A 26,232-nucleotide genomic window follows, 5' to 3' on the forward strand; every position below is an offset into this window, starting at 1 on the left:
CTGTGTTATTGCACTGCTAATTCATTCTTCACACTATGCTCTTAGTCATGGAAAGTGAAATCAGTCAAGATTGGCCATGATGCTGCTATATGTAGCCATGAATCCTCCAACTCTATACTGGCCACTGTTTCAGCTACATTGTCCAACCCCAGTACAACACAATAGGGCAGAAACACATAAGTTTGCAGTGTCAGTAGTTTGCACAGTTAAACTGATCTAATTCAACACAACAAACACAACAAAACGCAGATTCTTTTTTTGATGAGATTTTTAGGTTTGTGACTCTAGAGTGTATAAGGCAGTCTTTGAGTAACTGTTTGACAGTATTTACATTTTTTAGTTTATTTATTTATTAATTGTGTACATGCAAGTTGAATTAAGAGAGCAGGTAAAATAAACACCAGTGAGATGATAGTGTAGACACACGAGTGTACAAGTAAACCACATTTTCCATTCTGTTATAACATCTACATCATGTTACCTCTGTGTCAGAACACCATCTGATTGTTTCATGCCTTTTTTCTAAATACAACCAATCATGTGTCATGTTCTGGGCATGCTCAGTACAGACCACCTCAAGTATAAATATAAATTCAAACCATGGTTCAAGTGCTTTCATATTCTGTTGATAAATGAGATACAAGCACTGTAGAATTTCTAAGAATCGAACAATGACAAGTTTCTGGATTTTACTTTTGATCCTCAGCACCATGTGTAAGTAATATGAGCAAATTATTTTCATGTATTTTTTATCTATTTTGAAAAAACTTTTACAAGCTTATTATGATAAACAACAATTATGCAGCTGTGTAGAAGGAACAACAATAATATTACTTTAATATTATGTTTAATATTTTCGAAATGAATTCATTACTTAATTTATATATTTGTTTTTCTAGATACAGTCCAACCTGGTAGACGCTGGGTTACTGCACAATCCCCTACAAAGTCACTAGTTTATCAGCCTGATAAAGAACTCAGTGTGAATATCGGAGACTCGGCTACTCTGCAGTGTTGTTATGATCCTGAAAATGTAGCTGGAGTAGTAGACTTGTTTAAGCAGCTAAAGAGAAAGAAACCTCAGCTTATGGTAACAGTATATAAAACTGCTGGAGAAATATTTTACAATGAATCCCACAAGTCTCGTGTTCGAATAGAAAGATCTTCAAACTGCTTCAATATGACAATTTTAAACATCATTCAGTCTGATGAAGCCATGTACTACTGTGCAGTGACAACATCCAACACTGTGTTTGGAGATGGAACTAATATAAAAATTGAAGGTAGGATACTGAGTTAAATTATTTAAGCTCCTGGATCAATGCAGTATTATTTTCCTTTATTACCATTAACGTTTGACCTTCGCGAAGTATTGAAATGCTAACTGTGTTTCTTCAACAAAACTATGATACAGACTTACTACGTTCATCCATAACTTTTAGTAATCATGATAAATGTTATAAGTGAACATGTTACTATTGTATCACAAACAGCTAAACCAGCTCTGAGTGATAATTCTGTGGTGTGTGAACCAACACTGCATGGAAACGACACTAACCTGAACACACAACACCGAACAGGTAAGATATATTTTGTACTATTATTAATATAATGTTGTGAAATAACAGGATCAGAAATGATCAGATCTCTACATTGGACAGTGATCGGTTTGGGAACAGCTTTGGGTTTGTGCGCACTTCTGATTTTCTATCTCACTTATTTCATACTGAAAAGAAGAAAACATGATAAAAGTAAGTGCTTTTGTTATCATTAATAATTACAATTCTTTTGATTTTTTATAAAAAAAAAACACTAATTGGTGTGCTCCTGTATTCATAGTAATTGCTTCTATACAAGATTCTCCAGGAACAAGGCAGGTATGAATGCAAAAAATAGTTTCACTATTTTACAGTCTACAGAAAATTCTTTGTCTAGACATCACTATGTCTCATGACTAATTTTTCTACTTGCGAAATGTTGCTACATTCAGGTACTTTTCCCCATAATATTTTAAATATATAAATAATTTCTAGGTAAATCATACCATTAGTTTGATCGGATTAACACAACAATCTTGTATATTCACGCCACTGACTGTGTAGTTAATGTGTATTGTGGAGTAATGTATTTTTATTACTGTGTTGCTTATTTTTTAGGAATCTGAGGCTGAAACACTGAATTACACATCTTTGCAATTCTCCAAGAAAGCCAAACCTGAAAAAAGAAAAACTGTCTCATCGGATGAGTGTGTGTACTCTGATGTGAATACAACTGTAAGATATAAGTAGTTAATTCATAACACACAGTGAAACACATGACAAAAACAGTTATAAAGTGTTTAATGCAATTTAAATATTTTGACAATATGCAAATTAATATTAAGCTTAGAATACATAAACAGGTATTCACCTAATATTACTGCTAACTTCAAGCTGAAAGATAATTAATTGATAATTTGCATCAATAAGCAAAAGTACTGTACCTGCAAAATAATACAAAAACAGACTCTATATCTGTATACAATTAGCTTGTAATAATTTATACATATTAAATATATTTACCTATATTCAAGATATTGTAGTTTTTTATTTATTACTTCCTACTGTCGTGTCATTAGCATGAACTAACAGACAACTTTGTAAAACTCTTTTTATATGTTATTTATATCTATTTTCATATGTATATATTTTTATATGACTACAATGTTGCACTTTGTGTAGATTTTGTTGTATAATCTGTGTGACTGATATTTGCTGAAGACACAATAAATGTATAAACAACTGAATAAAAAATGTAACAAACATTATTCTGAAAATTTTTGAGTTGAATGAAAATGTGTCATGTTCTATAACCTCGTGCATTTTCAAAAAGGACATGTGTTGGATTCAAGGTCTAGCACTGTGATCTCTACAGTATTTTTTATGGTATAAAAACATCAGAATTTAATAATGTGCTGATTAACAGTACATCATGTAAATGAACCTAGTGGTATATCTGCATTTGACTCCTGAAGGCCCAACATCTATGGCTTTTTCATCTTGAGAAAAGTAGCTGTTAGTGGGTCTGTTGGTTGTGGCTTAAATGCTGCAGTACCTCTTACCACATGCTAGTAGGCAGAAGACTCTGTGGTTAGGACTGTACTGGAGATAGCTGTACACTGAGCTGCTCAGACAACTTGTCTCCGGTTCCACTGCAGTTCCACCTACATAGTATGTCCATCAAAGAGGCTGCTGTTACTGTGTGTACATCAAAGTAAGCCTTAGGCAGGTGTTTATATAATATTTATTGTTACACTTGAACAATGAAACTGAAGCACCTGGTTTTAGATCACAATACTTTATAAATATGCTGTATGGCCTGCCTTTGCAGCCAATACATCAATAATCTGTCTTTGAAATGACATACAAAACATGCCAAAGTGGCTCAAAGATATTCAGATCTGGTGAATGTGCAGACCATGGGAGATATTCAACTTCACTTTCATGTTCATCAAACCACTTTGTCACCAGTCTTGGTGTGTGTATTTGTGCATTATCATCCTGATACAGTAAAACACCCTCAAAGTGGAATGTTTAAGCCATTGAGTCCACATGGTCCTTCAGAATGATTCAGTAGACCTTGTCAGTGATGCATCCATCTCGCATGAGTAGTGGGCTGAGGAAATGCTGTGATGTTGCGGCCCAAATCATCAATGATCCACCAAAAGCGCTTCACTCTGGGCACACAGCAGTCCAAGTGGTAAGCATCTCTGGGGCTTCCCCACTCCATAACCCCTTTGGGCGTAGGAAAGTATGTGAAGGTGGACTCACCAGAGAAGCAGAGAATGTTTCACATTGTCCACAGCCAAAGATTTCCGGTGCTGGCGGTAGGCACTGGAAGGAGTCACCAAAGATTTGGCTGTAACAGACCAACCATGAATATTGACCCTGTGGAGCACTAGGCAAACTGTTTCTGTGGAGACTAGAGAGTCAAGGTTCTTACTTCTACAATGAGTTGGTCAGCTGTGGTTATATGTTTTTGGGTATAATACGGGTTAGTACCTGGACATCCCTTTCAGACAGCTTCCTCTTGCATCGACATTTACTCTTGTTGGATGTGGTTCATGCTTTTGCAGCTGTTTGCTAAAATTCTCTTGTTTGCCGTGGCTCACAATACACCACAAAAATGAGACAAATACTAAAGATTTGTCTTTTTTGAACTCTGATATCTTGGAGCCTATGTCTCCCATAATGTTGTGTGGATTGCATTTTTTTTATGTACAGCTGTGTTATCGCTCTTCTAATTCATCCTTCATGCTCTGCTCTTAGTTATGGAAAGTGAAATCAGTGAAGTTTGTCCATGATGCTGACATATATAGGCACAAAACCTCCAACACTATACTGGACACCGTGTCAGCTGGACACTGTGTCAGCAATTTAACCCCAGTACAATACAATAAAGTAGAAACACATAAATTGACATTATGTCAGTAATTTGGACACATAAACTAATTTAATTTTATTATTTCTTTTGGTCAGATTTTGTGGATATACTTGGTCTTCATGTCTAAGCAGAACACTCCACTGACACTCCTATGTCCAGGATGGTGGCTCTAGAGTGTATAGGGCCTAGTTTAACTGTTTGACCGGATTTTTCATGTAATTATTTGAAATTTTGTATATACAATTTGAAATAACATAGCAGGTAAAATAAGTGACAGTGAGATGTTAGTGTAGGCACACGTGAGTGTACGAGTAAGCCACATTTTCCATTCTGTCATAACATCTACATCATGTTATTTTTGTACAACAACAAAACACAAATATGGAAAAATGTGGTGTAGATGTGGGCCATTCAGAATACCACCCGCTTGCATATCATGCCTTTTTTCTAAATACAACCAATCACTTTCCATGTTCTGGGCGTGCTCAGTACAGACCACCTAAAGGATAAATACAAATTCAAACCACAGTCCAACTGCTTTCATATTCTGTTGATAAATGAGATACAAGCACTGTAGAAACGAACAATGGCCAGTTTTTGGATTTTACTTTTGATCTTCAGCACCATGTGTAAGTAATTTGAGCAAATAATTTACATGTTTAATGTATTTTGAAAAACAAATTGACAAGCTAAACAACATTTATTCAGTTCTGTGTAAAACTCCAATACTATTACTTTAATATTATGTTTAATATTTTTTAAAATGAACATTACCTAATTGATATATTTGTTTTTCTAGATGCAGTCCAACCTCGTAGACACTGGGCTACTGCACAATCCCCTACAAAGTCATCAGTTTATCAGCCTGATAAAGAACTCAGTGTGAATATCGGAGACTCGGCTACTCTGCAGTGTTGTTATGATCCTGAAAATTTAGTTGGAATAATAGACTTGTTTAAGCAACCAAACAGAAAAAAACCTCATATTATTGTCACAGTATATAAAAATGCTAGAGAGACGTTTTACAATGATTTCCACAAGTCTCGTTTTCAAATAGAAAGATCTTCTAACTGCTTCAATATGACAATTTTCAACATCACTCAGTCTGATGAAGCCATGTACTACTGTGCAGTGACTACATCTAGCACTGTGTTTGGAGATGGAACTAATATAAAAATTAAAGGTAAGATTCTAAGTTAAATCGTTTTATCTAATTTAAAGTACTGATATTTTCCTTTATTACCATTAACATGTTCATCCTGCAAGACAAATAATTTGTCAAAACTGTCAAAAACAGTAAAACAGTGTTACAGACTTTTAGTAAGTTTAGACATACTACGTTCATCCATAACTTTTAGTAATCATGATAAATGTTGTAAGTGAGCATGTTACTACTGTATCACAAACAGCTAAACCAGCTCTGAGTGATAATTCTGTGGTGTGTGAACCAACACTGCATGGAAACGACACTAACATGAACACACAAGACAAAACAGGTACGATATATTTTGTACTAGTATAAAAATAATGTAGTGAAATAACAGGATCAGAAATGATCAGCTCTCTACATTGGACAGTGATCGGTTTGGGAACAGCTTTGGGTTTGTGCACACTTCTGATTTTCTGTCTCACTTATTACGTACTGAGGAGAAGAAAACACAATAAAAGTAAGTGCTTTTGTTATCATTAATAATTACAGTTATTTTTATTTTTTATAAAAAACACTAATAGGTGTGCCTCTGTATTCATAGTAAATGCTTCTATACAAGATTCTCCAGGAACAAGGCAGGTATGAATGCAAAAAATACTAATAGTTTCACTATTATACACTCTACAGATAGTTCTTTCTGTAGCTATCACTATGTCTTCTCTATTTATAATGAGTCCCATGGCTAATTTTTCTACTTGCGAAATGATGCTTCAGTAATTTTTCCCCATAATGTTTTAAATATATAAATAATTTCTATGTAATTCTTACCATTTGTTTGATCGGATTAACACAACAATCCCAATCTTATATGTTCATGCCACTGGCTGTGTAGTTAATGTGTATTTTGCGTTAATGTTTTTTGTATTACTATGAGCTGGAGTTATTTATTTATTTATTTATTTATTTATTTATTTATTTATTTATTTATTTTAGGAATATGAGGCTGAAACACTGAATTACACATCTTTGCAATTCTCCAAGAAAGCCAAAGCTGAAAAAAGAAAAACTGTCTCATCAGATGAGTGTGTGTACTCTGATGTGAATACAACTTTAAGATATAACATAGTTAATTCATAACACACTGTGAAACACATGACAAAAACAGTCATAATGTTTTATCAAATTAAGTATCTTGACTATAAAATACATAGACAGTTGTTGACCTAATATTATTATTAACTTCAAGCTGAAAGATAATTAACAGAATGAAGATAATTTGCTTCAAGAAGCAAAAATACTGTATATGAAAAATAATTCAAAAACAGACTCTCTGTTTACAGTAAGCTTATAATAATTCATACATATTAGATGAACTTACCTATATTCAAGATATTTTTGTTTTTTATTTATATCTGCCTACTGTCTTGTCATTTGCCTGAACTAACAGACAACTTTGTAAAACTCTTAATTTTTATATGACTACAACGTTGCTTATTGTGAAGATTTTATTGTATGATCTGTATGATAATTGTTGAAGACACAATAAATGTACAAACAATTAAATAAAATGTAACAAATATTATCCTGAAAATTTGTGAGTTGAAAGAAAATGCCGTGTTCTATAATTTGTGTATTTTGAAAAAGGAAGTGTGTTGGATTCATGTCAAGCACTGTGATCACTACAGTAAGTGTGGGAGGGGCTTGTTTTTTTTAACCAACATCTCTGCTTGTATTTAAGGTTCTAATGAAAGGACATAAAATCAGAAATAGAAAACCCAGAAATAGCAAAGTAGTATTCTTTGTCATTGAGTGTTGAGCAAACTGTTTCCAACATTGTGTACATTAACTAAAGTGAAGCTTTAAACAACAAAGATAAAAGTAAGTGAAATAGAGACATAATCATTTACTGTGCATTCCAGGGTTTTTATTTTTTCTCACAAAACACTGTATGGTATAAAAACATCAGAATTTAATAATGTGCTGATTAACAGTACATCATGTAAATTAGCCTAATGGTATACCTGCATCTGACTCCTGAAGGCCTAACATTTATGACTTTTTCATCTTGAGAAAAGTAGCTGTTAGTGAGTCTGTTGGTTGTGGCTTAAATGCTGCAGTACCTCTTACCATATGCTAGTAGGCAGAAGACTCTGTGGTTAGGACTGTGCTGGAGATAGCTGTACACTGAGCTGCTCAGACAACTTGTCTCCAGTTCCACCTACATAGTATGTCCATCAAAGAGGCTGCTGTTACTGTGTGTACATCAAAGTAAGCCTTAGGCAGGTGTTTATATAATATTTATTGTCACCTTGATCTGTTGGATTTGTCATCTTCATGTAGAAAAATGACAGGGGACTGTGGCTGTGCATTGATTAACATGGAAATAAAAAGCTTACACAGAAATTCCCAGAACTTCCTGCCTTTGTTTCCGGCCAAAATGGTTCATGTTGTAGATTGATTACAACCTCATTCACACCCAGAAGTGGGATGAGTTGAATGGAAAAGTATGCTAGGTTACACTAGCCCGGTTCCCTGAAAAGGGAACAAGACACTGCATCATGGCTATAGGAATGCCTCTTTGCGAAAACAGTGTCTGAAGTGCTGTGAGAAAACATTTCAATCCATTGGCTCAAGGAGGTCATATAGTGAAGCAATGCATGGCCTGTTAAATAGCCACCACTACCCTGTGTGCTAGGCACTGCTTGGAAACTGGATTGCCTTTAGGACTTACGGAATGCACTTGAGCAAGTGCTGAGTGCCCAAAGAGGGCACAGTAGGTGCAGTCTCTTCTGCTCCAACCGGCTTACGGGGTGGACGACAGAAGGCTTGGGCAAATGGCCACAATGGGCACCTTGGGAACGTATCACAACCTGGAATATTAAAAAAAGCCGTGACCATACCTGGAGTAAATTCTAAACAAAGGTGGGAGGCTAGCAGGGCTGGTAAGTCCACTATTTTCTTTAGAGATGTCAAGGCTAAAAGGATAGTCATCTTTAGGGTCAGAAATTTCTCAGAGATTAACTCCATGGTCTCAAAGAGGGCTTCTAGCAGCCCCTCTAGGACCACTGAGAGGTCCGAAAGCGGGGAGACGTGGTCTACAGGAAAGTCTCAACCTTTAAACACTGCACAGAAATTGAGAGATCACAACATGCCTCCCAAAGGAGGACCCTAACAAATGGTGCATTGTTTGCAAAAATGGCTGCCAAATATGCCTATAAAGTAAAGAGTGTTAATCCCTCAGACTGGGTACTGTTGGTACTGATCACACCAGAAATGAAAAAGACTTTATTTTAGAGCATACAATGTTTTTGTGGAGGAAGTCTTAGAATTCAAAATAGTCTTTACAACCTTTGCTGAGAAACCAGAATCTAAGAGCCTGTCCCCCACAGGGGCCAGACTCAGAGTTTCCAAATCTTGGGGCAAGGGTGGAGAATTGTCCCTTGTACCTGACAGGAGGCATGTGGTGCATTCTGACAGAAATATCCAAAAGAGGTGGGAGTCCTGGAGTGAATTCAGATCTGCAAACCAGACCCAAGCAGGCCAGCATGGAGCCACCAACAGAAGGTGAACTTCTGTACCATGGCGTCCAACCCCAAAGCTGGAGGAGAGAGGGAGAACCAAGCGGATAGTGGGTTCACTCCTCAGAGGCGAACAATCCATTTCCGCCTGGCTGAAAAGTTCCCATATGTGTTAGACGCCATTCTCCGTACAGAACCTCTTGCCTCCACAGTAGGTCTGAACCCTCGTTTATGTGATCGGGGTTGTAAATCGCTCTCAGCAATAAAAACCTGGTCTCTGGCCAGAGCAGAATCTGCTGCTCCAGTCTGAACAAAAGGCGTGAAAACAGACTGCCCTCATGATTGATGTAAGAAACTCCATCCAAAGTAACAGATTGCAGCCCATAAGTTTAGAAGAATGTGTTTCAGAGCCAGAGCTTAGGGCATTCTCCATGCTGCAAAGGAAGGTAGGAGATAGCTGTCATCTCTTCAACCTTGGGTAGCACTGCATATCCATGCTCGCTGAGTCATACAACCGTCAAAGCTTTCTGTGTGGAGGCAGCACATGGTCTGATATCAGCTAGCAGTTGTCAAGTTTAGAACGGTGACAGTAACCTGCTCATCAGGCCAATCCAAACTAAGTAGCTCCAGCAGCACTTCAAAGGCCACTGATTGCTCCTCCTTAGGGGGCAATTCAGTGGCAGCTCACTTGTCATCATTCGCATTGAGCACCTCAGAGTCCAATGCAGACAACAAAAACATCTCATTCAGGTCAGGAGAAATCGCTCAGTGAGCTCCCAAATTTAGTGGAAAGGACACAAATTTCCACAAACTGAATCTGAGATCCTCATGAATGGAGTCAATGCACTGCTTTGGCAGGCATAGGAGCCGGGCCACAACGCCCAGGTGCTTGGCTGTAAATAACTTGGAGAGTTTTTGTCTGTGAAATGGCATGTACAAAACACCCTAAAATGGCTCAATAATATACAGATTATGGCCATTAAGGATGTTCAACTTCACTTTTATGTTCATCAAACCACTCTGTCACCAGTCTTGCTGTCAGTATTGATACATTATCATCCTGAAACACTGAACCACCTTCAGGGTGCAATTCGTGGACCATTAGATGCACATGGTCCTTCAGAATGATTCAGTAGTCCATCTAGCACAAGTAGTAGGCTAAGGGAATGCTATGATGTTGTGGCTAGGTGGTAACCATCTTTGTGGCTTTTCCACTCCTTTATACCTTTTGGACGTGGAGAAGTCAATGGAGGTGCACTCACCAGAGAACCAGAACAGAGTTCTCACTGTGCATAGTACTAGGACATCCCTTTTTCAGACAGCTTCCTCTTGCATCGACATTTACTCCTGTTGGATGTGGATTGCATACTTTGTGGTGGTTTGCTGACGTTTTCCTAGATTCTGTTGCTCACAATACACAACAAAAATGAGACAAACACTAACGATTTGTCTTTTTTTTAAACTATGATATCTGGGAGATTATGTTTCCCATAATTTTGTGTGGATTGCAATTTTTATGTATAGCTGTGTTATTGCTCTGCTAATTCATCCTTCACACTATGAAAAGTAAAATCAGTAAAGGTTGGACACAAAGCCAGCATATATAGGCACAAAACCTCCAACATTATATTGGACACTGTTTCAGCTTCATTACCCAAACCCAACACAATACAATAAGGTAGAAACACATAAATTTACACAATGTCAGTAGTTTGGACACATAAACTAATCTAATTCGGCACAACAAAATGCAGATATTTCTTTTAGTCAGATTTTGTGGTTATATTTTTTAAATGCATTTTTCCTGGACTTCACACCGCTACTGTGTGTGTGTGTGTGTATGATGTCAGCTAAAGTGAGGGAGGAGGGGTTTTTTTAAGGTTGCATCGTCTTTAAACTGTTCCTACAGCTTGAATTCTTACTCTACAGCCACATACTACCTTAAACTTTTTAAACTGTGACTTTAGCTTTTAAATATTATTTGAGCATGTCTTGCAATAGTTTAAGCAACATATTCGCAATCACACTCGCATTTTCTGCTGGAAATGCAACATTCTAGTTGTTTTTGATGTACAAGTAGAACACCCCACTGGCACTCCCAATTTCATGATGGTGGATCTAGAGTGCACAGGGCCTTGTCTTTGTGTAACTGTTTGACAGCATTTACTTTTATTTATTTGGAACTTTGAACAAGATAGTAGTAAAAGTAAACAACAGTGAAGTGTTAGTGTAGACACAGGTCAGTGTACGAGTAAACCACATTTTCCATTCTGTCATAACATCTACATCACGTTATTTCTGTGTAACAACAAAGCACAAATATGGAAAAATGTGGTGTAGATGTAGGCAGATCAGAACACCACCTGCTTACGTTTCATGCCTTTCTTTAAACACAACCAATCACATGCAGTATAATTTGGGCATGCTCAGTACAAACCGCCTGTAGTATGAATATAAATTCAAACTATGCTTCAAGTGCATTCATATTCTGTTCGTAAATGAGATACAAGCACTGTAGAATTTCTAAGAAATGAACAATGACCAGTTTCTGGATTTTACTTTTGCTCATCAGCATCATGTGTAAGTAATATGAGCAAATTATTTCCATGTAATTTGATGTATTTTGAAAAAAAATCTCACAAGCTTATTATTCTAAATGACAGCTTCAATATTATTCTTTTAATGTGATGTTTAATGTTGAATTTTTAAAATTGATTAATTACCTAATTAATGTATTTGTTTTTTTAGATACAGCAAAACCTGGTAGATGTTGGGTTACTGCACAACCCCCTACAAGGTCACTAGTTCATCAGCCTGATAAAGAGCTCAGTGTGAACATCGGAGACTCGGCTACTCTGAGATGTTGTTATGATTTTGAAAATGTAGTTGGAATAATAGACTTGTTTAAGCAACCAACCAAAGAAAAACCTCAGATTATAGTAACAGTATTTAAAAGTAATAGAGAAACATTTCACAATGGATTCCAAAAGTCTCGTTTTGAAGTAGACAGATATTCAAACTGCTTCAGTATGACCATTTTAAACATCACTCAGTCTGATGAAGCCATGTACTACTGTGCAGTGACGGCATCCCACATCGTGTTTGGAGATGGAACTTATTTAAAAATTAAAGGTAGGATTCTGAGTTAAATTGTTTAATATGTTTAACCTGAAAGACAAATAATATTGTAGTGATATGCTAACTGTGTTTGGTTCAACGACACTTAATTACAGACTTTTAGTAAGTGAATAATGATAAATGTTTATAGGTGAGCATGTTACTATTGCATCAGAAACAACTAAACCAGCTCTGAGTGATACTTCAGTGGTGTGTGAACCAACACTGCATGGAAACAACACTAACATGAGCACACAAGACAAAACAGGTAAGATGTAAGCATTTTCTATTAATATAAATATAATGTGGTAAAATAAAAAAAAAATATTAAAAATAAATGAATAAATCAGAAATGATCAGATCTCTATATTGGACAGTGATCGGTTTGGGAACGGCTTTGGGTTTGTGCGCACTTCTGATTTTCTCTCTCACTTATTTCATACTGAGGAGAAGAAAATATGATAAAAGTAAGTGATTTTGTTATCAGTAGTAATGATAGCTATTTTTATTTTCATTAAATACACTAAGTGGTGTGTTTCTGTTTTCATAGTATATGCTTCTCCAGGAACAAGGCAGGTATGTGTGCAAAGAAGTTATTTTGTTTTAATATTATATTATATTGTATTATATACTCTACAGATAATTCCTTTTTTTTCATAGATATCACTAAATCTCTGTTGTTTATGTTTAGTCTCATTATGAATTTTCCTACTTGTGAAATATCGCTACATTCAGTTACTTTTCCTCATAATGTTCTAGATATAATTCATACAGTCATTTGGTCAGATTTGATCAGACAACAATCCCAAGCTTTTTGTTCACGCTTCTGAATGTGTAGTTAGTGTTCATAGTGCAGTTACCCATATTGTATTTTTTGTGACATGGATTTCTTCTTATTTATTTATTTGTTTGTTTGTTTGTTTGTTTGTTTGTTTATCAGGACTCTGAGGCCGAAACACTGAATTACACAGCTTTGCAATTTTCCAAGAAGAAAGCCAACGCTGAAATAAGAAAAACTGGCTCATCAGATGAGTGTGTGTACTCTGATGTGAATACAACTGTAAGATATAACATAGATGATTTATAACACACTGTGAAACACACAACAAAAACAGGGATAATGTTTTATCAAATGAAATATCTTGACTACATTCAGATTCATTCAAGCTTAAAATACATAAACAGTTATTGACCTAATATTATTGCTTATTTCAAGCTGATAAATAATTAATAGAATAAAGATAATTCGCTTTAAGAAACAAAAATACTATATATGCAAAATACTAAAATAAAACAACACAGGACAATGGTTTCAGACTTGGATCTGTTTACAATAAGCTGATAATAATTCATATGTATTAATATTCAAGATATTGTTGTTTTTTATTTATTTCTTCCTACTGTCTTGTCATTAGCCTGAACAGTGAATTTTGTAAAACTCTTTTTTGTAAAACTATTTTTATATGACCACAATGTTGCACTTTGTGGAGATTTTATTACACAATAAATGTACAAACAATTATTAAAAAAATATAACAAACATCACCTTGAAAATTTTTGAGTTTAAAGAAAATGTGTCATGTTCTATAACTCGTGGATTTTCAAAAAGGGCATGTGTTGGATTGAAGTCAAACACTGTGATCGCTACAGTAACTGGGGGTGGGGCTAGTTTTAATAAACTGCTATGCTTGTTTTTAAGCTTCTAGTGAAAGGACACGTAATATCAGAAATAACAAAGTAGTATTCTTGTCATTGAGTGTCACTGAAGTAAACTATTTTAAAAGGCAGTTTATATTAACTAAAGTGAAGCATTAAGAAAAAAAGATAGAACATTACAAAAAGAGAGACAATAATTTGTTGGGCATTCCAGGTTTTTTTTTTCTCACAAAAATGGTATAAAAACAGCAGTATTTAATAATGTGCTGATTAACAGTACGTCATGTAAATGAGCCTAGTTGTATATCTGCATTTGACTCCTGAAGGCCCAACATTTATGGCTTTTTCATCATGAGAAATGAAGGTGTTAGTGAGTCTGGTAGTTGTGGTTTAATTGCTGCAGTACCTCTTACCACATGCTAGTAGGCAGAAGAGTCTGCTGTTAGGACTGCTGCAGCTGTATACTGAGGTGTTCTGACATCAAGTCTCCAGTTCCACTGAAGCTCCACCCTCATAGATTGTCCATCAAAGAGGCTTTTGAAATGCTTTGGGGTACATCCAGGTAAGCCTTAGACAGGGATTTATTTAATATGTCACCAGGATCATTTTCATGTAGAAAAATTACAGCAAACTGTAGCTGTGCATTGACTAGCATGGAAATAATAATAATGGTCTTTACAACCTCAACTGTGAGACCAAAATCTAAGAGCCCATCCCCTCATGGGCCAGACCCAAAATTTCCATATCTCAGGGCATGAGTGGAAAATTGTCCCCATGCCTGAGAGGAGGTAGGAGGTCCATTCTGACAGGTCCACAAACCAGACCCGATCAGGCCAGCATGGAGCCACCAACAGAAGGCAAACTTGGTCCTGGCGCACACTGGCTAGGACTCCCAGGAGCAGGGCCTCAAAGCCTAAGCCACTTATGTACCATGGAGACAAGGAGAACCATAGGGCACAGTGGGTTCACTCCTCAGAGGTGAACAAATCCACTTCCACCTGGCTGAAAACTCACCGAAGTCCCATCACTTGTTGGTAGAGATGCCATTCTCTGTGCAGAAGCTCCTGGCTCCTGGATACCTGGTTTATGCACCCTGGGTTGTAAATTGCTCTCAGCAATATAAAAAACTGAAGAAAAAACAGCAACCATAAGTTGTGGAAGAAAGTGTTTCAGAGCTAGCCTTCATTTCCAGGTTTTAAGATGAGGGGCTTCCCTCAGGCCATGAGTGGGGTTGCCATCTAAGGATGCACCCCAGCCTGTGAGGGAGTCATCTGTTGAAATAATCTTTAGATGATAACATGCCCTAAAAGGGGGACCCAAAGTAAAAAAAAATGGGGGCTTTTCCATATAAGAACCATATGAGGTACACAAGAAACCCTTCTGACGCTGTGATCCAGAACTGAAACACCCTCATGTGTAATTGACCCAAAGAGATAATGTTGGGTGCTTCTGCCATGAGCCACAATAACCTCTGTGCCTGAGCTGTAGAGAGGTCCTAGCCTAGCCAAATGTGTTGTACAGAAAGACAAAAGTCCTCATGTGGGCGAGCACAACATCTCGATGTCTGGCCACCATAAATATTGACTGGGCTATGATAAGCCAAGAGTCATTGTAATTGAGTACATGGATGCCCTGGAGATGCAGATGAGCTAAATCAGCATCAGTTCACTTCGTGAACATGTGTGAAGACAAAGCTAGGCTGGTAGTGGTATGCTTCACCCCTGAAAGCAAACCTGAGAAATGTCCTGTGTTCTGGCCAGATGTTTATATTGTTACAAACCAGTCCCCAGATCAGCTTTGTTTGAAGATGCCAATGTATTCCTAGGGCTTTCTCTATGCTTTCAAGGAAGGAAAGAGATAGCTATTCATAGATAGCCTCTATTTGTTCTTGCACAGATGAACTATCCACTTGAGAAGTGATTGAACAAGCAGGCCCTGGCCTAACTTCAGAAATGCTCAGAAATCACTCGACGAGGAGATAGGAGAGCATCAGCAGTCCCTACGTTGATGACAGGTATGTATACCATACTCCTAATCACTTTAACAAAAGCTGAAGAAATTAACAGCCCCACAGGGATTCCAACCTCTGAAGGCTCAAGAAGTGCAACCCCACTAAAAAAAGAAACAGAACATGTAGCTACTACAAATTGCATCACACCACTAGGAATGCGGGCTACTTAAGGATCATGTTCCTTAACCTTTCCCCTACCCTCACTGACTGACTGAACATTTGCCTGGTGATAGTACTGCAAAGCTTCAAAAACTGATTTGGGAGAACAGGACACTGATGGAGAATAAAAAAGGGACAGCTCATATTGTCCAAAAAGCTCCATGGTAGCATCGGCTCATTCATGCACACCAACACACCAAGGGCTTGAGCACAGACACCACCAGGAGGATCCCAGACCACTAACACACCACATTTTGGAACCATTTTACCACAAAGTTCTATGTCCAATACCACATAACTAAAATAAGATATAGACAATCCACTGGCAGCCCTAAGCTGAAGCCAGTGACAAGACCTAAGGCAGTCCTGGCCCCATGGCTCAAAATATTCCCAAAAACAACTTTCAGTAATCATAGACACGATGGATCCTGTATCAATCAAGCAGGATACAGGCACACCACTCATCACCACAACCAAACGTGGGCATGATGACATTAGATTTAACACAGGGCCAAAACCATCCAATGTGTCTGAGGTGCCATTTTCCCCAACCAAATAGTGGCTCAACAATTCAGTGGGAATTAGTTTTCTGACAATGAACCTGGGTGAGATGGTCTATTATCCACCACCACCATGGTATCTGTTCGAAGGTGTGAGGGAGAAGGAGGAACACGCTCCCCATCACATTCCCTAGCAAAATGACCAGGTTTTTTGACACCTTCTACTGTACATACAACTAAACTGTTACAAAGATGGTGAGACTGGTCCCGCAATTGGGTAGCACTTTGAGTAAGCTGGGCTAACTGCTGCAACTTTAACATCTCCCTAAGCTCGCACATTTCAGATTGCTGAGGAGGATGGTCTCCCCCAGAATATACACCACATTGCACCCCATATTGAAACCCATGCGCCAAAAGAACAGAATGGGTACAGACCCCCACTTCCCCAGGCGTACCCTCACATTTCCACCTAATAGCTTCACTGCAAACGTCCAGTAATGTGGCAGCAGGACAAACTGCTTCAACTCGTGACAAAGAGTGCTATCAAAAACCTGCTCAACAATTGATCGCATAACAGCACTGTAGCATTTGGCATCACATCCTAGAAAAAAGCCACCTGCAACCTGTGCTTTCTCCTGTCTCAATTTTAAATTATCAGCTATTAATTGGGCTACAAGCTCCCTATGTTCCTGTTGCTCTTCTTCCATTGTTCAAAAAGAACACCAAGACTAACCAACACTGCTGTTTTGCTTCTGTCAACAAGAAATAAAAAAGAAAGGAAAAAGACAAAACAACCACAAAAGAACACAAGATATCCACATCTCAGGTCAAGAGTTAAGAGATCCTGCCGACTATGCCAAGGTGTGGTGGGGTGGTGTGTTTGGAGAAAGAGAGCGAAATACCAAAATTCTCCACAAATAAACCTTAGAGACTTTGTAGCAAGTCTACATACACCAAAAGACCAACAGAGCTTTGAGTTCGAGTTCTCCCAAAAAGGACCAATAGACTTGGATACTTTAATAATAAAATGTAAATCTTTATTACACAGATGCAGATGCGTTCATCTAGCACAAGTAGTGGGCTAAAGGAATTCTGTGATGTTGTTGCCCAAACCATCAATGATCCACCCATGTTCTTCACTCTGAGCACTCCTCTGGATGTGATAAAGTCAGTGAATGTGGACTCACCAGAAGAAGCAGAAAATTGTCCGCAGTCAAATATTTCTGCTCTTTCTTTTTTTTTGGTCAGATCTTGAGGTGATATTTGTTTTTTGTGTGCAAGCAGAACACCCCACTGACACTCACATGTTAAGAATGGTGGCTCTAGAGTGTATAGGGCCTAGCCATTGTGTAACTTTTTGAAAGCATTTATTCATTTACAAGTTTGTACATACGTTAAGTTGGATTAAGAGAAAAGTTAAAATGAACAACAGTGTTAGAGTGTTTGAGTAAACCACATTTTCCATTCTGTCATGACATCTACATCATATTTTCTCTGTGCAACAACAAAACACAAATATGGAAAATTGTGGTGTAGATGTAGGCAGATCAGAACACCACCTGCTTGCGCTTCATGCTTTTTTAAAAAATACAACCTATCACGTCAAATTCTGGGCGTGCTCAGTACAAACCGCCTGTAGTATAAATATAAATTCAAACCATGGTTCAAGTGCATTCATATTCTGTTCGTAAATGAGATACAAACTCTGTAGAATTTGTAAGAAATGAACAATGACCAGTTTCTGGATTTTACTTTTGATCTTCAGCACCATGTGTAAGTAATAAGAGCAAAAAAAAATCATGTTATTTGATATATTTTGAAAAAAATCTTACAAACTTATTTCACTAAACAACATGCATTGTGTGTAGAAGAAGCTCCAATATTATGCCTTTAATGTGATCTTTAATATTGATTTTTTAAAAGGAATTCATTACCTAATTAATGTATTTGTGTTTTTAGATACAGTCCAACCTGGTAGACATTGGGTTACTGCACAATCCCCTACAAAGCCTCCAGTTCATCAGCCTGATAAAGAGCTCAGTGTGAATATCGGAGACTCGGCTACTCTGAGATGTTGTTATGATCCTGAAAATGTAGTTGGAATAATAGACTTGTTTAAGCAACCAACCAAAAAAAGTCCTCAGATTATTGTAAGGGTATTTAAAAGTAATAGAGAAACATTTCACAATGGATTCCAAAAGTCTCGTTTTCATACCGAAAGATCTTCAAACTGCTTCAGTATGACCATTTTAAACATCACTCAGTCTGATGAAGCCATGTACTTCTGTGCAATCACATTCCCAAACACTGTGTTTGGAGATGGAACTTATTTAAAAATTAAAGGTAGGATTCTGAGTTAAATTGTTTAAGTTCCTGGTTTAATGTAGTGATATTTTCCTTAACTGTTAAAATGTTCAACCTGGAAGTCAAATAGTGAAGTAGTGAACCACTGACTGTGTTTTGTTCAACAACACTAACTACAGACTTCTAGTAAGAGAATTATGATAAATGTTTATAGGTAAGCATGTTACTATTGGAACAGAAACATCTAAACCAGCTCTGAGTGGTAATTCAGTGGTGTGTGAACCAACACTGCATGGAAACAACACTAACATGAACACACAACACCGAACAGGTAAGATGTAAGTGTTTTGTACTATTATAAATATAATGTGATGAAATAATAGAATCAGAAATGATCAGATCTCTATATTGGACAGTGATTGGTTTGGGAATGGCTTTGGGTTTGTGCGCACTTCTGATTTTCTGCCTCACTTATTACATACTGAGGAGAAGAAAACGTGATAAAAGTAAGTGCTTTTGTTATAAGAAAATAATTACAGTTATTTTTATTTTTATTAAAAACACTAATAGGTGGGTTTCTGTATTCACAGTAAATGCTTCTCCAGGAACAAGGCAGGTATGTGTGCAAAAAATTCTGATGTTTTCACTATTATGTTCTCTACAGATAATTCTGTTCTTTTTGTAAATATCATTATGCCTCCTTTATTTATGATGAGATGTATTACTAATTTTTCTACATGTGAAATATCGCTCTATTCAGATACTTTTCCCAATAATGTTCTAGATATAATTCATACAGTAATTTGATCAGATCTGTACAACAATCCCAAGCTTTTATGTTCATGCCTCTGACTGTGTGGTTAGTGTGTATAGTGCAGTTACCCATATTGTATTTTTATTAGTGTGAGCTGGATTTTTTTTTTTTATTTGTTTCAGGAATCTGAAGCCGAATCACTGAATTACGCAGCTTTGCAATTCTCCAAGAAGAAAGCCAAATCTGAAAAAAGAAAAACTGGAGATGAGTGTGTGTACTCCGATGTGAATACAACTGTACGATATAACATAGTTGATTCATAACACACAGTGGAACACGTGGCAAAAACAGTGACAATGTTAAATATCTTGACTTGAAATTTATTTCAGATTTGCATTAAAATCTTCCAATTACTACAAGTTTATTAAACCAATATCAATATCAATATCAACCAATGTCAATCAAACTTGACAGATAAGTATATATCTTAAAACACAATTAATTTATGTTATTATTAATTAATTTATTTGATTATCTTATTTCTGTTTACATTAAACTCAACATAAAAATACATATTAAATAAATTTGCTCATGTTCACAATATTTTTTGTATCCATTTTTTTTCTGTTTCCTGCTATTAAACTGAAGGACAGAGAACTTGGTTCTCTTCGAACTCTTTATTTTTATACGACTACAGTGTTGCAATTTGTGAAGTTATATGACTGTATGACTCAGAATTTTGCTTAAGCCTATACATGTACGAACAATTAAATAAAAACTACAACAAACATTATCCTGAAAATGTGTTATGTTCTATAACTGGTGCATTTTCAAGAAGGCCAGCAAAATGATCTCTACAGTAACTTGGGGCGGGGCTTGTTTTATTCGCCAAACTCTGGTCTTGTGTTAAGGTTCTAGTAAATTACATGTCAAATCATGCCATGTCAGTGTGGTGCCCAGAAATAGCAACGTAACATTCTTTGTCATTGAGTGCTATGTAAAGTATTTTATACATGTTTTACATGAACAACAGTGAAACATTAAACAAATGTACTGTAGAGAAAGGTATTAAAATTCCTATTTATCTCAATAAGTGCTGGTAATACAATAGATGATGTAAATGTGGTATATCGTGGTAGATCTGCGTCTGAGTTCTGAAGGCTTAACATTCATGGCTTTTTCATCATGAGAAAAGTAGCTGTTAGTGAGTCGGTTGGTTGTGGCTTAAATGCTGCAGTACCTCTTACCTCTTACATCTTATATATATTCCATCCACAGGAGGGGAGGGGTGACTTAGTGTTGTCATTGGGCTATTTGAATTTGGGGGGAGGGACTACACAGGGTTTTTTTGACATAGTGTCGTCATTGGGCTATTTGAATTTGAGGGGGGGGGAGTCTTTTGTGTGAGTTCTCTCCTCATTTTGTTTGTCTGTATTTTGTCTGTCCCTTTGTTCTTTGTTGTTTGGAATTTGCATTGGAGGACTCCTGTTCCATTGTTTGGTGCATGCCCTGAAAAGATAATTAAAATAACCTCTAGAGGCTTCAGTTTTGTGCTTGTTTTGCTGCCTACTTTGCCACAGTCAAGAAGACCTTAAAACACCGTGTTTGCGTGGGTTTATTCTGGGTACTCCGGTTTCCTCCCACAGTCCAAAAACATTAGGTTCATTGGTAATTCTAAACTGCCCATAGGAGTGAGTGGGAGTGTGTGGTTGTCTGTCTATATGTGTGGCCCTGTGAAGGACTGGTGACCTGTCCAGGGTGTACCCCTGCCTTTCACCTAATGCGTGCTGGGATAGACTCCAGCAGATCCCTGTGACCCTAATTAGGAATAAAGCAGGTATAGAAAATGATGGATGGATGGTTTCACAGTGTCTGGATTTTGCCTAGTTTGTGTGCTTGGATCTAAAACCTTGATTGTTTTGCCATTTTGTATTAGCTTGTGTTTATTTCTTTAACTATTTCTGTGTATTTCTTCTTTCTTTTTCATTTTTTTTGTGGGATAATTACTTCATGATCCACTCTCAGATTGCAATATGACTCTAAACTAGTCTTTATTAAACGTGAGTGCACCTGTTTGATGCATTTATTTATTTTCAAGTTTCTAGCTTTAAAATAAAAAGTCACAAACACTTCATTTATTCACAGCATTTCACTTTCACAGACCCATTACTTAGAATTTCTGATTCCATGAATTCACTTCATGATGTTTAACCAAAAAAATAAATAAATAAATAATAAACATAAATATAAACAAATAAAATATACAGTTTGCTCAAAAAACTTTGTGCATATATATTTATATATATATATATATATATATATATATATATATATATATATATATATATATATATATATATATTTATATATATATAAAAATGTTTGCACAACAAAAACCAGTTTCAACCGCATGCACAATTCTGTTATTAACACATCACAGTGTCCCAGTGTGCATATAAAGAACACTTTAAGTACAAGAGTGTAGTTTATTTCTCACTAAACATAAACACATGAAGAGAATGTTTGGTGGCTATGTTGGTCTTCACACAGAAAGAATTAGATAGATAGATAGATAGATAGATAGATAGATAGATAGATAGATAGATAGATAGATAGATAGATAGATAGATAGATAGATAGATAGATAGATAGATAGATAGATAGATAGATAGATAGATAGATAGATAGATAGATAGATAGATAGAATTACAACCAGAACTAATTAATCAATTAAACAGATTACATTAGGAAAGTATTCTAGGTAGCATGTCTCACTTCAGAATAAACACAATCTTTAGGTTTTTCGCCCTTTCTTTTCATTTTGTTGGTATTCCTCTTATTGAAATGTAAAGCAGCGTAATTCATCTCCTCTGCATCACGACCCTGTGGGAACGAACACAAACGTTCATTTTAGATTGCAGTAGTTTGTTAATTAGAGCGTGTAGAATCAATTAAAAATGATTTACCTGATTGGATGTTTTTTCTACTGTAGAACATTTCTGAGATCTCACTGTGGAGAGAAGAAATATATTAACACATAGGTTTTCTTGTTTGTTCACATTTTAGTCAGTATTTATAATAATTTGTAATGATCTTTATCTCTTTTATTTTTTATATGGGTCGTGTTTGATGGTGTGAATACTTTTGGATTTGGAATAACATTTTCAAAAAATTGTGCTCAAAACTTTTATAGTAGTTAATAAACTCCAACAGGTTTTATTCATCTGGCTTTTATTTTGACTGAATCTAAAAGTTTTATCATTGTATCAGAAGGTAGACTACAAGTGAAAACCCACAAGTACAGTAAATAATTTACACTTCTGTGTAATCCAGGCTCACCTCTAGATTGTTCACAGTTCCTCACTTTACAGATTATAAAAGCTTGAGCGAAGATCACGACCACACACACGCCCACCGCTACAGTGAGGTAGATCACTTCAGGACCTGATCGTGTTAACATGATTTTAAAAATAATTGAAAGACAAAAAAAAAATCAGATCCAATTTTTGTTGTTGGTGAAACCTAGATAACATTCACACATATATTTTACCAACCCAGTTTTGGAACGTTCTCATATTGTACTGGTGTCCCGTTCCCAGATACGATATTCCCACACAGGGCCATAGTGCAGTAGTAAGTGCCAGTATCATTAAAGCTGAGAATATTCTTAGAGACGTTGTACACACAGGTGTGTGTAGAAGAGCCGCTCTCACACCGGATCGAGTCCCACATGCCGTGCTGCAACACTGACACTTTTACATCTCCATTACCTGTTCAGTGTAATATAGACAGCATAAGATCTCAAATTTGTTTGCTAGTTTGTAATACATGAAACATGAAGCATCATGTTTTTCAAATTGAAATGACAAAAGTTCAACAAGATTTGGTCTGTATGTCGTATGAGCCCTTATCCAAAAAACATTTGATTTTATGCCTTGTGCTGCTGCTATATGATTGGCTGAAACAAGAAAGTGCTAAAACAAAAATAAGTGAATTCTTCACGTGACATGGCCAAAGACACTGGGGATTTCAACCTTGCTCATCTACTGAATTTTTTTTACATAGTGAGAATAGAAATAACAATAAATAAATCTTAAAAATGTAAATGTAAATTTTATATTGCTTATTTGTCTACTTACATTTTCATAGTTAATAGTTTACTCTGCTTTTAAATTGAATACCTTTGACTTAACTGTGCAACAAGCATTTTTTTTAAATATTTTTTGTTAATATAAATAACATGAAATATTATGTAGAAATTATTATCAAAACTGAGTTTGTCTTCTGGTCCTAAATGTTTTATGATTTTTAAATAAAAGCCTAAACAATGAACTTTCTTAATATCCTCTAGTGTGCCCATGTTTTAATACAGTTTATTCACCAAAAATAAAAAAATAAAGTGCTCAGAAAATAAATAAAAAATCCTAAACATTTCTAGAATGTATTAACTTATTATTTATGAAGTCACTTAAAAATTAAAAAACAAACTGTGTAGGTTTACCTGTTACAGCCAAGTACGTTCCACTGGATAATATAAAATCGTCCATGAAACTTTCTGCGCAGTAGTAAAGTCCTTCATCTTCTTTTTTAATATTTGGAATTGTCAGAGAAATGTTCTTATCAGTCACATCCATTTTAAATCCTGACGTCTTAAACTCTTCAGAAATGTCAATATTCCCGTACGCTAATTTTTTTCCCACTCTTTGAGGCATTTCTCCAAATTTCTGTTTGTACCAGAACACATTTTTCGATGTTTGAACAGGTCCAAATGAGCAGTGAAGAGTAACACCTTCTCCAGGTTTCACTGAGAGAAACGATGGTCTGGAAAAATCCACAGCTTGGGCTGGAGCTACAAATAATAAAAATAAATAAATAAATAAATAAATCAACTGAAATATAAATTACAATATATATAATCTGCTTTATTAAAAACTATTTAACACTTACTTAATATGTTCAGAGATAAGAAAAGAAACCACAAAGGCATCATCTTCAGAGGTGAAACAGTCTGAAAAGTGGCCAAATGATGAAAGCGCAGAGTGTTTTGTTCTTGATGCTTTCATCTGATTGGCTGCTTCAAGTCATGAGCTAAATTTCCTTTTCCTCTATGATTCTATTTTTGTACCACAGTTTTGTTCACCACAAGTCTAAGGCAAAGCAAAGCAACCAAAAAGATTTTTGCTTGACGTCTCTTCTTAATTATTTGTACTACTGCCTGAGTATTCTATGAGATGCAATTGTAACATGACAAAAATAGAAATATTATGACAAGCATGAAGGAAAGTTAGAAATTAACATTAATGTTTACAAAGCCACAAAGAGCACTCCAGTAATTAGGATTTTAAGATTAGATCGAAACATAAAACAACATTTTTGCCTTTTCCTCATCACCTTCACAAGCTATTTCTGTGTGTATGAGGCAAATGTATATTTTGTGTTTCATCTTCATGCAGCGGCCCACAATATAACAGACATTGTACTGCTCCTTATACTGAAGCCTCAAACCATTCAGCCCTCACAGCAGTGTAGTATAACTTTAAGAAGTTCCAACCTGATCATCAGCTTCACCGAATCAGCAATAAAGAAGATTAATAAAGATCATTGTCTAATTTTAGTAAAGGTTTTTTAAACACATTTCATTTTTTTGGCCACTCAGTTTACAGTAGTCTAGAACAGAGGTATCAAACCTTATCCCCAAATTGGCGTGTAGGTGCAGGTTTTCACTCCAACCAACAAAGAGCTACACCTGATTCCAGCTTCCTGGGACATAAAGCGTCCAACCACTCACAATCACAGTCATCAAACCTGAGCGACTTGTGAGGGTGGTAAAGTGATAGCATTGAAAAAAACATCCCAGTACACCAAACACTATGACCATGAACCTTGAAGATCTGCCCCTTTACCTAAGAGAAGCAACACATTGAAAGCTTGACTAAACAAATGTGTTTTCAGCTTGGACTTAAACATTGAGACTGTGTCTGAATCCCAAACTCTAATTGGAAGGTTGTTCCATAATTGTGAAGGTTTGTAAAAAAAAAAAAAAGCACTGCCACCTGCTGTGGCCCTTGCTATTTGAGGAACCACCAAATACACTGCACCTTTTGATTGAAGTAGGGGCTAGGGATCATAAAAAACAAAAAACAAAAGAATGCTTAGGTACACTTAGGCACCAGACCATTTAGTGCTTTATAGATCAGTAATAGTATTTTATAATTAATGTGAAATTTGACTGGGAGCTAATGCAGTGTGGATACGATAGGAGCGATGTGTTCATATCTCTTGGATCTTGTTAGGACTCTAGCTGCTGTGTTCTGGACTAACTGGAGCTTGTTCATGCTCCTACTGGAACACCCAGACAGTAAGGCATTACAATTGTCAAACCTAGAGGTATCAAAAGCATGAACTAGTTTTTCTGAATCATGAAGTGACATCATGTTTCTTCTCTCAGGAGTGTTTCTGAGAAGGAAGAAACAGGCACAACCCTGATCAGAGGCCGGTAACAGGTCATTTACCACTTTAACCAGTGCAGTCTCTGTGCTATGATTAGGTCTAAATCCTGACTGATGCATTTCATAAATATTATTCCTATGTACAGTGCTGTTTTTGCCCCCTTCCTGTTTTTTTGTTTTTTTTTGTTTTTT

At 36.2% G+C, this 26,232-nt stretch overlaps 5 protein-coding genes across 6 annotated transcripts; 4 read left to right on the forward strand and 1 right to left on the reverse strand.

The window, feature by feature from the left end:
* Nucleotides 1–624: 624 nt before the first annotated feature.
* On the forward strand, nucleotides 625–2,636 carry LOC131357870 (uncharacterized). The gene is made up of 6 exons (XM_058397224.1): nucleotides 625–714; nucleotides 900–1,283; nucleotides 1,494–1,580; nucleotides 1,662–1,751; nucleotides 1,840–1,877; nucleotides 2,157–2,636. The coding sequence occupies exons 1-6, from the start codon at nucleotides 633–635 to the stop codon at nucleotides 2,286–2,288; spliced, it is 813 nt and encodes a 270-aa protein (XP_058253207.1). The 5' UTR covers nucleotides 625–632; the 3' UTR covers nucleotides 2,289–2,636.
* Nucleotides 2,637–4,967: 2,331 nt separating this feature from the next.
* Nucleotides 4,968–7,046, forward strand: LOC131357876 (uncharacterized). Its single transcript, XM_058397233.1, has 6 exons — nucleotides 4,968–5,051; nucleotides 5,222–5,605; nucleotides 5,832–5,918; nucleotides 6,000–6,089; nucleotides 6,174–6,211; nucleotides 6,566–7,046. Exons 1-6 carry the CDS (start codon nucleotides 5,009–5,011, stop codon nucleotides 6,707–6,709), a joined length of 786 nt encoding a protein of 261 aa, XP_058253216.1. The 5' UTR covers nucleotides 4,968–5,008; the 3' UTR covers nucleotides 6,710–7,046.
* A 4,523-nt stretch (nucleotides 7,047–11,569) lies between these two features.
* LOC131357871 (uncharacterized) lies at nucleotides 11,570–13,715 on the forward strand. Its single transcript, XM_058397225.1, has 6 exons — nucleotides 11,570–11,670; nucleotides 11,839–12,222; nucleotides 12,359–12,475; nucleotides 12,585–12,674; nucleotides 12,758–12,783; nucleotides 13,148–13,715. The coding sequence occupies exons 1-6, from the start codon at nucleotides 11,628–11,630 to the stop codon at nucleotides 13,292–13,294; spliced, it is 807 nt and encodes a 268-aa protein (XP_058253208.1). The 5' UTR covers nucleotides 11,570–11,627; the 3' UTR covers nucleotides 13,295–13,715.
* A 4,495-nt stretch (nucleotides 13,716–18,210) lies between these two features.
* On the forward strand, nucleotides 18,211–20,350 carry LOC131357873 (uncharacterized). Of its 2 annotated transcripts, none has more exons than XM_058397229.1 (6): nucleotides 18,211–18,306; nucleotides 18,493–18,876; nucleotides 19,052–19,168; nucleotides 19,254–19,343; nucleotides 19,428–19,453; nucleotides 19,774–20,350. In XM_058397229.1, the coding sequence occupies exons 1-6, from the start codon at nucleotides 18,264–18,266 to the stop codon at nucleotides 19,912–19,914; spliced, it is 801 nt and encodes a 266-aa protein (XP_058253212.1). In that variant the 5' UTR covers nucleotides 18,211–18,263; the 3' UTR covers nucleotides 19,915–20,350. The 2 variants fall into 2 exon arrangements, with proteins under 2 accessions (XP_058253212.1, XP_058253213.1); XM_058397230.1 differs by having other exon boundaries at nucleotides 19,076–19,168.
* Nucleotides 20,351–22,101: 1,751 nt separating this feature from the next.
* On the reverse strand, nucleotides 22,102–24,593 carry LOC131357869 (uncharacterized). The gene is made up of 6 exons (XM_058397222.1): nucleotides 24,539–24,593; nucleotides 24,093–24,440; nucleotides 23,146–23,361; nucleotides 22,931–23,035; nucleotides 22,558–22,601; nucleotides 22,102–22,474 (listed from the first exon to the last, which is right to left on the reverse strand). The coding sequence occupies exons 1-6, from the start codon at nucleotides 24,579–24,581 to the stop codon at nucleotides 22,349–22,351; spliced, it is 882 nt and encodes a 293-aa protein (XP_058253205.1). The 5' UTR covers nucleotides 24,582–24,593; the 3' UTR covers nucleotides 22,102–22,348.
* Nucleotides 24,594–26,232: the final 1,639 nt, after the last annotated feature.

Source organism: Hemibagrus wyckioides, linkage group LG08 (genome assembly GCF_019097595.1).
Source record: "Hemibagrus wyckioides isolate EC202008001 linkage group LG08, SWU_Hwy_1.0, whole genome shotgun sequence".
NCBI classification, from domain to species: Eukaryota; Metazoa; Chordata; class Actinopteri; order Siluriformes; family Bagridae; genus Hemibagrus; species Hemibagrus wyckioides.